The sequence below is a fragment of the Mus pahari genome, chromosome 5 (genome assembly GCF_900095145.1).
Source record: "Mus pahari chromosome 5, PAHARI_EIJ_v1.1, whole genome shotgun sequence".
In the NCBI taxonomy this organism is placed as follows: Eukaryota; Metazoa; Chordata; class Mammalia; order Rodentia; family Muridae; genus Mus; species Mus pahari.
The window spans coordinates 15600940-15611070 of NC_034594.1; the positions used below are offsets into that span (position 1 = coordinate 15600940).

At 49.8% G+C, this 10131-nt stretch overlaps 1 protein-coding gene across 1 annotated transcript in view; it reads left to right on the forward strand.

Moving 5' to 3' along the window:
- Window positions 1-10131, forward strand: part of Plekhb2 (pleckstrin homology domain containing B2) — a 31772-nt gene that overhangs the window by 10088 nt on the left and 11553 nt on the right. The window contains exons 2-6 of the mRNA XM_021198385.2: window positions 4415-4459; window positions 5565-5717; window positions 6029-6131; window positions 7339-7378; window positions 8794-8883. Of these exons, the coding sequence (XP_021054044.1) occupies window positions 4423-4459; window positions 5565-5717; window positions 6029-6131; window positions 7339-7378; window positions 8794-8883 (423 nt within the window). The 5' untranslated portion in view covers window positions 4415-4422. The remainder of the gene's footprint in view (window positions 1-4414; window positions 4460-5564; window positions 5718-6028; window positions 6132-7338; window positions 7379-8793; window positions 8884-10131) is intronic.

Consider the following 10131-nt stretch of genomic DNA (forward strand, 5'->3'; position numbering starts at 1 on the left):
CTGTCCTGGAACTCACTCTGTAGACCAGGCTGGCCTCGAACTCAGAAATCCGCCTGCCTCTGCCTCCCAAGTGCTGGGATTAAAGGCATGTGTCACCACTGCCTGGCGTATTTATTTATTTAATGTATGTGAGTACACTGTAGCTGTCTTAAGACACACCAGAAGAGGGCATTAAATTCCATTACAGATGGTTGTAAGCTACAATGTGGTTGTTGGGAATTGAACTCAGGACCTCTGGAAGAGCAGTCAGTGCTCTTAAACTGCTGAGCCATCCCCCAGCCCCATTCTAGTGAGTGTGTATATGTGTGTACACACATGTGTATGGAGCTTGTGAGAGTTGGTTCTTCCCTTTCATCATTTAGGTCCTGGGCCTTGAACTTAGATCCTTAGGCTTGGCAGTCAGTGTTTTTGTTTAACCACTATGTCATCTGGCTGGCCTCAGCTTTGTATTTTAACAGTAAGGACTCTTAATGAGATCCATCTCACAAGAAGCAGCAGGTCCTTTGAGAGAGAACCCTGGCATTAAAGATACGTCTGGTTTCTGAGGGGTATGTGAGCATTTTCTGCATTCAGTCGAAGGTTGACAGAATGTTCCTGGGTCAGAAGCCACTTGAGGCACTGGGAGGATTATTGTGCAGGAAGGTTCTACAGTAAAGTCTTTTTTCCCCCGATTTTTCAATTTTTGTTATGTGTCTATGTGGTGTGTATGTTGCATGTGTGTGGCACATGCATGTGTGTGACATAGGGCATCTTCGTGATGTCTCTTCGCCTTCTACACTGAGGCTGGGTCTCTTCCCTGAACCAGAGCTTGCCAGTTTGACTAGTCTAGTCAGCTCACTCTAGAGCTCCTGTTTCCCCTTGCTGGGATTACCGTGAACCGCCATGCCCAAATGACGTTTATATGGTTGGTAGGAATCCAAATCCTGGACCTCATGCTTACATGGTACATCCTGCTGGACCCTCTCCCTAGCCAGGGATCCCAGTTTCTTTATTCTGTAACACCTTTGATGCATTGCATGTATCAGACAAGTTCTTGTGTCTGTAGATGTGTAAGCTTCTGTCTCCTTCTTGAAGGAGACTACTCTGAGTGGTTCTTTAATGTGAATACATACCTAGAAGGTAGATGAAACACACTTTAATCTTTGTCTCTAGTTGTGGGTCTGCATTTCACCCTACCACGCCACTGGGCACAGCCACTGGGCACAGCCACTGGGCACAGCCACTGGGCACAGCCACTGGGGAGGCAAAATGGAGGGAGCTTGACTGCACTTATCCCAGTGCTGGCCACTGTGGCCATCATCTGGTGCTGGGCTTTGAGGAAGCACAGAGACTCTGCTCCAGGGGTGGGAAAATGCAGTCTAAGATGTGGTGGGCTGAAGCTGGTATTCCCTGACTCCGGGGCATCTAGTCGATGCTAAAACCACACAGAGAAGTCCGGAATGAAGTGTTAGGGGCCCATGGACCTGCAATGAGACCAGGAGCTGGGGCTGGGAGCTCTGGTTTAGCTCATCGGTAGCTGTGGTTGTCTGAAAGCACAGAGAGGCCTTCTACGGGAGACTTACGCTGCATCTCTGTAGAAGAAGGCCTTGCCCATGCTCCCATGCAGTGGTAGATGGAAGAGACAGTCCTTGGTTTCAAACTGTTTATTGGTTGTTCATCGTGGAACATGGATGCATATCAACTTCTCAGGGTGGTACCTTTTGCAGGGAGGAATGTTCAGGAAAGGAAGCTTATTGGCTAAACCCTCGGGGCATCTAGGTACCTCATTAGCATGGAGAATTCTGGGCCCACGTGACCGCAGGTCAGTTTCCTATGTGGGAAGTGTGGCACATGTCCCAGGCGAGGAATCTGGCAGGGAGCAGGGAGGTGCGTACCCGAGTTTCTGGGGACTCAGACCCGCTCTACCTTACCAAGTTTCCTGGCAAGGTCCACTGTCCCACATATAGTGGCTAGGATGAGGCTGGGTACAGGTCACTGCTCTGAGACTAGTTACTGACCGCATTTAGTCACTGTTGGGACCTCGATTGGAATCGCTGGGAACCTCATTCAGTGTAGTTTAGAATACAAACCTCTGGGTCTGCTTAGGAGGAAGTCCTGGGTTGGAGTAATGTCTTAGCTTCTTTTCTTGCTGCTTTGGACCGAATGCCTGCTGAGGGGCAGCTTAAGGGAGGAAGGGCTTATTTTGGCTTCCAGTTTGGTCCATACAGCCCATCACGACGGGAAGGCTAAGCATTGCATCTGTAGTCAAGAAGCAGATAGGTAAATGATGGTGTCCCTGCGACCCCAGCCTGCGGGATGGCGACACCCACTTGTAGGGTGGGTTGTTCCACTTTAGTTAATCTAATCTGCAGATTCTCTCAGACATGCGGGGGGGGGGGGTGGTCTTCAGGCAGGCGATTCTAGGTCCCGTCAAGCCGGATAGACCATGGGGATTAATCACATCACAGATGGGTTTTGGGATTAGCCCAGTTGGTAAACACAGCTGTCTTTGAGCTCCTCCCCCACCCCATCACAAGATGGCAGCCAGAAGTGGTGGGTGTGTCTCTGTTCACAATCTCTGGGAAAAAGAGATGGAGGCTGGCTTTCTGGATTCGGTTTGTGATTGTGTGCCTACATTGAAAGAGAGAGATGAAGAGATCCAGCTACAGCCTCCAGCTCCCACCAGTCTGTCTTCTGGGTCCCAACGTGAGCTTAGGTTTAAGGAGAGGGCCTGACATATGCACAGCTTTCCTGGTCAAGGAGTAGTCTCACCCGGCACTGACCCAGTCTCAGGGTGGCCCGATTAGCTGTCAGACCGTGGGGATTCGCTTTCCAGAATGTTCCCCTCTGGCTCTACCAGGCATCAGCCTTTCCTTTCCAGAATGAGATTCCTGGGAAAATCTCAGTTCCGCCTGGTGTCTTGTTTCACAGTCTGATACCCAAAGGGAGGGACTCCACGTCTTTTTGGATCTCTTTATCCTGCATCTTCTACACTGCAACACTTCCTCCTGGCTAGGCAGTGGAGTTTGCCAGGCCGATGGGTAAAACTGCTGACTCCGCATTTGAATTTTGTCTTCTGAGTTGAGAAGAAACCGATTATCTTCTTTAATTTTTTTATATCTAATTTAAATTTAAATTGACAGATTGATTGATGATTGATTGTGTATGTGCACACACATGCCCTGACATGCATGCCAAGGTCAGAGGGCAACCTGAGGGAGTTGGATTTCTTTTTTCTCCCTCTGTGTCTCTGAGATTATACTCCTGACTTCAGACTTTGCTGCAGGCCCCTTGGCCTACGGAGCGCTCTTCCTGATCCAAACTGGGTATCTTAGGAGTTTATTCTTGCTTGTTTTATGACTGTGTGTGTGTGTGAGAGAGAGAGAGAGAGTGTGCATGCGTGCCTGTGTGTGTGTGTGTGTATGTGTGTGTGTGTGTGTGTGTGTGTGAGAGAGAGAGAGAGAGAGAGAGAGAGAGAGAGAGAGAGAGAGAGAGAGGTCATTGCTGCCATCTGTTAATGGTCTTCCTTATTTGTCATTAGTCTTTTGACACTCCCACGTCCATGCAGAAGTCCTTTATTTTTAGAGTTACGTCTATTATTACTGTGGAGGGACACTCTTGTGCTATGGTGCACTTGTTGGGGGTCAGAGGACAACTCGTGGGAGTCAGTTATCCTCCGGCATGTGGGTGCTAGGAATTAAACTCACATTGTCCCATTGTCCCACTTACTGGCAGGTGCCTCTACCTGTTACTAAACCTCACTGGCCCAGGGCGGTTCTTAGTTTTTGTTTTCATTTTATCTGTATGGGTGTTTTGTCTTGTGTGTGTTTTAAGTGTACCTTGTGCATGCAGTGGCTGTGGAGGAGAGAAGAGGGGGTCAGGTTCCCTGAAACTGGAGTTCCAGGTGGTTGTAAACTGCCATCCAGAACAACACCTGGGGCCTCCGAGAAAGCAGGAAGGACTGGGTTATCTATTTTTATGGAATTAAATCTCTCAGTGTTTTTTCTGGAAGATCCAAGGTTTTCTGCCTTGAACTAGCCACTCATATCTGATATCAGTGAGGAATGACCAGGCATGTGAGTCTGAAGAACATATTGGCATTGGGTGGAGGCAGCTGGACTCCAGGTCTCTAGGACCCTTGGGTGTGTCCTGAGAAGCCTCAGGTCCTTAGCAGAGTCGAGCGTCAGTATTTCTGGAGCTGCCATGCGCCTGTTGGGACTCCAGAGGTGGGAGGAAGGGTGGGTGGTATAGACCCTTGGAGGAGGCTTTGATAAGTGTCAGGTAGTATGAGGTCACATGACTTTGGGTTGTTCCTCAGCTCACTGGGGGAGGAGAGAGGGGGGGAGGGGAGGGGGGAGGGGAGGGGTTGAAAAGAGCCAGATGAACCGTTCTTTTCCTGACTCTTGACCGTGACCCTGTCTGCTCTCTCCTGCAGCTGGAGAGATGGCGTTTGTGAAGAGTGGATGGTTACTTCGACAGAGTGAGTACAGACATCTGAGATCCCTAAAACAGATCACGTCTGCCAACAGTCACGACTGGCTACTGCTCTTGCCGTGCATCTCCTCTGGGAATCTTTAGAGCTCTGTGATGGTCCTCATGAAAACATGAGCTGATAGGAACCAGGAAACAGGAGGGCTCTGCTCCCCCCCCCCCATGCTTTATTACTAACTGTTGACTTGAGGTGGCTGGGTCTGAGCACGCTTGGCTTCTTGGTCTCTGGCCTCTGTGTATAGGAAATGGCATGTCCTATCCGGAGCCCGAGAAGGGTCAGTGGGGAGACCCGCCTTGGTGGGTGCACAAGTTTAGCAAATCTTTGTCTCCTGAGGAGACTCAGTTCTTGAGCTTGAGGTCCAGTCTCCTGGACATGGCTACCGTGAACCGGCTGTTCGTTTCCTAGGCTGCCACTGGAATAATGGGCTGGCAAGCAGGGAGAGCCGGTTACTTCCCCTGCCTGGAGCTGTGTTGTGCTCCTGAGGTCTGTGGGTAGTCTTAGCCTGGTGTCTCGGAGGGCTGCCCCAGACCCCAAGGGCTACCCTTTCTTGAGTTTTGTGCCCCCGACCTCCTGTGGGTAGGGGTGATGCGGCGTCTTGCTCAGATCCAAGGACAAGTCCCTCGCCAGTCCTTTGGCGTCTGGTTTCTCCTTAGGCACTGTCATGGCCTTGGAAGGTGAGATTTATTTTGAAGTTATTATTTGTCAGTATCGGTTTTCAGTATGTTTTCCCGTCTGTGGTGGAGTGTTGCAAGGCCCGATCTTGTGTGAGCCTTGTGCAGATGTCCACAGCCGGGGAGCTCCCGAGTACAGGGCCAGATTGTATCCAGACAGCAGGCCCCTGCTCCACCCTTTGGCTTTCACATGGGTTCCCCTCTCTCTTCCTCGCTGCTCCCTTGAAGGGGTACAGTCTTCCATAGCAGCCGGCGTGCAGGCACAGTTGAAGTGGGAGTGGCCAGGCCCTGTCTGTTTCCACTGCCGGCTTGGTGGATTGCTTCCATTGATTCTGTGCGGGTAGATGGTTTCTCCTGTGCCTGGCACTGGCGACAGCCTTTGTCATTGTAACCCAAAGCCAACTCTCTCTATGTGCCCCCAGGCACCATTCTGAAACGCTGGAAGAAGAATTGGTTCGACCTATGGTCAGACGGTCACCTGATCTACTACGATGATCAGACTCGGCAGAGCATAGAGGATAAGGTCCACATGCCTGTGGACTGCATCAATATCCGCACGGGGCATGAGTGCCGGGGTAAGCTGTGCCCGGGACCGCCACCCTACCTTCCTTAATGCGTCTGCTTCCACTGTCCAACTGGACTCTGTGCAGACAGGGCAGCCACAGTGGGGCTTGGGCATTCACATCCTGAACTTCACAATAGATAGATCTTCCCCACCCCCCACTGGAGTTAGGCCCCCGGCTGTTTCCCATGCAATGACGTGCAGTCTCGGTCTTCACTCCTCTGGGTTGTTAGGTCTAAGAATGCATAAGGAGGAAAAACCAAAACAAAACCAGACAAAAAGCCAACCCACAGATGACTCCTCCGTCCTGCTTGTCTCTCCTAGACATCCAGCCTCCAGATGGGAAGCCCAGAGACTGTCTGCTGCAGATCGTTTGCCGAGACGGGAAGACCGTCAGTCTCTGTGCAGAGAGCACAGACGACTGCCTGTGAGTGCTGACTTGATTATGTGTTTAATTCACAGTGTTTTCTGCTCTAATTTCCCTTTGTTAGGGAGGGAGGAGAGTGGGAGGACAGCCTCCCTCCAGCCTGGGGCTTGGGAGAAGCGCGACAGCAACAGGGGCTTTTCTGGGTCTGATTTCTTTCTTTTTTGTGTGTGTGTACTTGTGTGTGTACACAGTGTATATACATGCCGTGGCGAGGGTGGAGGTCAGGTGACGGTGTTTGCATTGGTCCTCGCCGTGCACTTGCTTTAGAGACAGGGTCTTACTGATTTTTTTCAGTATGTTTTCCCATGACTTCCCGAGATTGTCCTGCCTCTTCTCATCTCTCCATAGGAGCGCTGCATCAGGTACCCTGGCGCATCTCTCCATAGGAGCGCTGCGTCAGGTACCCTGGTGCTACACAGCTGAACTTTTTAACATGAGTTCTGGGGATTCAACCTCAGGTCCTTAAGTTTTCATGGCTGGTGCTTTTCCTCACTGAGTCACCTCCCGAGTCTCCTTGCTTCTGTTTTCTGTCTGCTATGTCCCTGGGGTTAAGCTTTGAGGTCTCTGTTCATCAGAAACATAACTGAAATAAGATGTCAGAAAGACAGCACAGAATGTGTTGGAAACCCAGTGTCTGAGTCTCTTCTGACACCACAGACTGGGTAACTAAAGCCAGTGCTGGAGCCTCGGGGCCCAGAAGTGCACGTGGAGGTCAAAATGGCAGTCAGCGGCTCTGCAGGCCGCTCCCTGGGTCTGTGGGACCCTTCCTCTTCTCATCCCGCCCAGCCCCAGCATGTTGGACTGAGGATCTTAAAGTTTGACCCCGTTTTCATTTGATTTCATGTGCAAAGACCCTGTTTCTTGGTGAGCCACGCTTATCGGTTGCAGAGGACCCTAAGCCCAGTGTGTCTTTTGAAGGCACAAAGTTCCATCCATGGTAACAGAGACCTCTGAGGAAAGATAGGGAAACGAATCTGTATTGCCTTCTCCAGCCATCACGTGAAGAGAAAGGGAGGGTTTGTTTATGCAGCTATTTATCTATCTACGTTCATGCGAGTCCTCCTGTATACACCTCCTAAAGGCTGGGATTGTGGCCTAGCCGCCCCTCTTTATACAGAAGCCTTTCCAGGACTGCCGAGGCTTGTCTGAATTTAAGAATCGTTGGAATGTCGGATTACTTCAGAGAACCGTTTTTCATTTTCTCCAGGGCATGGAAGTTTACACTGCAGGATTCCAGAACGAACACAGTAAGCTGCCCATGGGTGTTCCAGCCCGGTTTGTACATCTTGGGTCTGTGTAGCAAGCTGGAGAACAGGAGGCAGGAAGAGGGAAATGAAAGGGCTGGTGGGAGTGTGGGGGAGGGTCTCCTGTCTTCCCGAGCAGAGCAGAGCAGGGCAGGGTGCCTCTCGTTGACAGGGATCATGCCGCATATGGTAAGAGGCACCTATTGTGGTCTGATATGAAACAGCCCCCATAGACTCACGAGCTTAAGCGCTTGGCTCCCTGAAGTTGGAATAGTTAGGGAAGTTACAGAACCTTTAGATGGAGCCTCCCTGGAAGGCAGGGCGTCGTCACAAGGGGTCACTGAGGATTCGTCTTGAGCCTGACTTGACTTCTCTTCAGTCCTGATCCTGGATGTAATATGACCAGCTCCTTCCTGCTACTTCTGCCTTGCCTCCTCCGCCTGCTGCCACGCCTTCACCACCATGATGCCCACTCCATCCATAAAATCTCAGCCTCCAGGCATGGTGGCTTTAATCCCAGCATTTGGGAGGCAAAAGTGGATCTTTATGAGTTCAAAGCCAGTCTGGTCTACAAAGCAAGTACAGGACAGCCAGGGCTATTACACAGAGAAACCCTGTCTCGAAAAACCAAAAATCCCAACCAGCTAACTAACCAACCAACCAAGCAAACAAAACAAACAACCCCCCCCCCCCAAACCAACCAAACAAAAAGACCTCAGCCCTCAGCTTCAAAAGCTATGGCGGCCTTGTCCTTGCCTGTGTCCCTAATACTAAGAAGCCAGAAACCCTCAGTGTCCCTGCAGTGCCTCCTTGTGCCCAGGACCTCTGTGGTCTGCATTTTCATTCTTAGGTGGGACTCTAATTTTTCCAGTATATTCACAGAAAAATATAGAAAAGTGCAAAAGGCTTACAGAAGAATTTGCACAGGTGGGAAACAGAGTCGAAATCTCCGTGGTCGCGGCTTTTGTTGGCCAGAGATACTTTACCTCAGAGCGCACTCCATAGCCCGTTCTTTCACCAACAGCCCCTGCCCCGGAAATTCGCATCAGTGATCCATGCAGTTAGCAAAATCCCAGTGCAATCTACGTGTGGATTGTTAAGAGTTCCTTTTTTCCTTTCCACTGGGGCACACACAGGTTTTGAACTACAGAAGAGCATGCTCCTGTGCACTTGTGATTGTGACCAGATGGACGATAAGGGTGGTAACCCTTGGTCTAACGGCACTGATGGCAGGCACGCTTCGGGCACCTTCCCTGGCCAGAGTGCCCCGCTCTGGCTTGGGGCTGAGCCAGGACTGGCTGCTGAACTCGGAGGGTGTTTTAGGAGGCTGGAGGCTGCCCCTGCACTAGCAGGGTCTTTGTGATCTTTCCTTTGCAGAGTGAATGTGCTGTTGGTCCTAGCTCTCTTGTCTCCCACAGGCTTACGTTGGCTCAGGAATCCTGTCTGAAGAGACTGCAGTGGCTGCGTCGCCGCCTCCCTATGCAGCCTATGCTACACCAACCCCCGAGGTAGGGAGGTCTGAGCAGAGAACATACAAATGAGGGAAGCCGGGGCTCTCTGCTGCTTTTCCATTCCTGTTGGTCTCTTTTCTTCTGTTTTTGGTTGTAGTTTTGATCTTAATCTTAAGTCAGTCTCAGGGAAATTAGAAATATACTCTAAATCTTCCCTTTTTTATCAGACTATTTCTCTTTGCTTAGATGAAACAGAGCAGCTCTTAGAGCTGGTGATGTGATCAGTTGATGGAGCGTTTGCCTAGCAAGCTGGAGGTTTTGGTCCCCAGCACTGCATAAACTGGGGGTGGCTACACACATCTAGACTCTCAATGCTTGGGATGTAGGGGCAGGGCAATTAGGAGATCTAGATTGTTCTTGGCTACACAGGAGGCCAGCTTAATCTAGAGAGTCTATCTCAAATTAAACAAAAACCTAACATATGTTTGTGTGTGTGTGTGTGTATATATATATATATATATATATATATATATATATATATATATATAAATTTGTTGTTAAAGAGATTAAACTCGAGACTTCACATATGCTAGGCAAGTTCTTTTTTTTTAAATTTTTTTTTATTTTTTTGGTTTTTCGAGACAGGGTTTCTCTGTATAGCTCTGGCTGTCCTGGAACTCACTCTGTAGACCAGGCTAGCCTCGAACTCAGAAATCCACCTGCCTCTGCCTCCCGAGTGCTGGGATTAAAGGCGTGTGCCACCACGCCCGACCTGCTAGGCAAGTTCTTTATTGATGAAGTAACTTACCCACTGTTTATAAATTTATTAATTAAGGTATATATATGGTATATGTGTATATATGTGTGTGTGTACATGTAGTGCCTGCATCTATAGCTCACAAGTAGAGGTCAGAGGGCAACTTGAGAGTTGGTTCTCTCCTTCCATTCTGTGAGTCCTGCAGATTAAAATCAGGCCATAAGACTCAGGCGGTAAGCACCTTTATCCAACGAGCCATCTGGCCAGCCCTGGATCCGTTTATCTGTGTTAACTGCAAAGCCTTGCAAGGTTTCTGACAAAGCTGCCATAAGCCAGTGCATCACGCTTAGAGAGAAGGCGTGTTTGCTGCTGCTCTGAGCCTTGTGGACTTCTCCATTTGTCGTTCTGCTTTTATTCCTGGCTTTTTTTTTTTTTTTTTTTTTTTGGTGGTTTTTTTGAGACAAGGTTTCTCTGTGTAGCCCTGGCTGTCCTGGAACTCACTCTGTAGACCAGGCTGGCCTTGAACTCAGAAATCTGCCTGCCTCTGC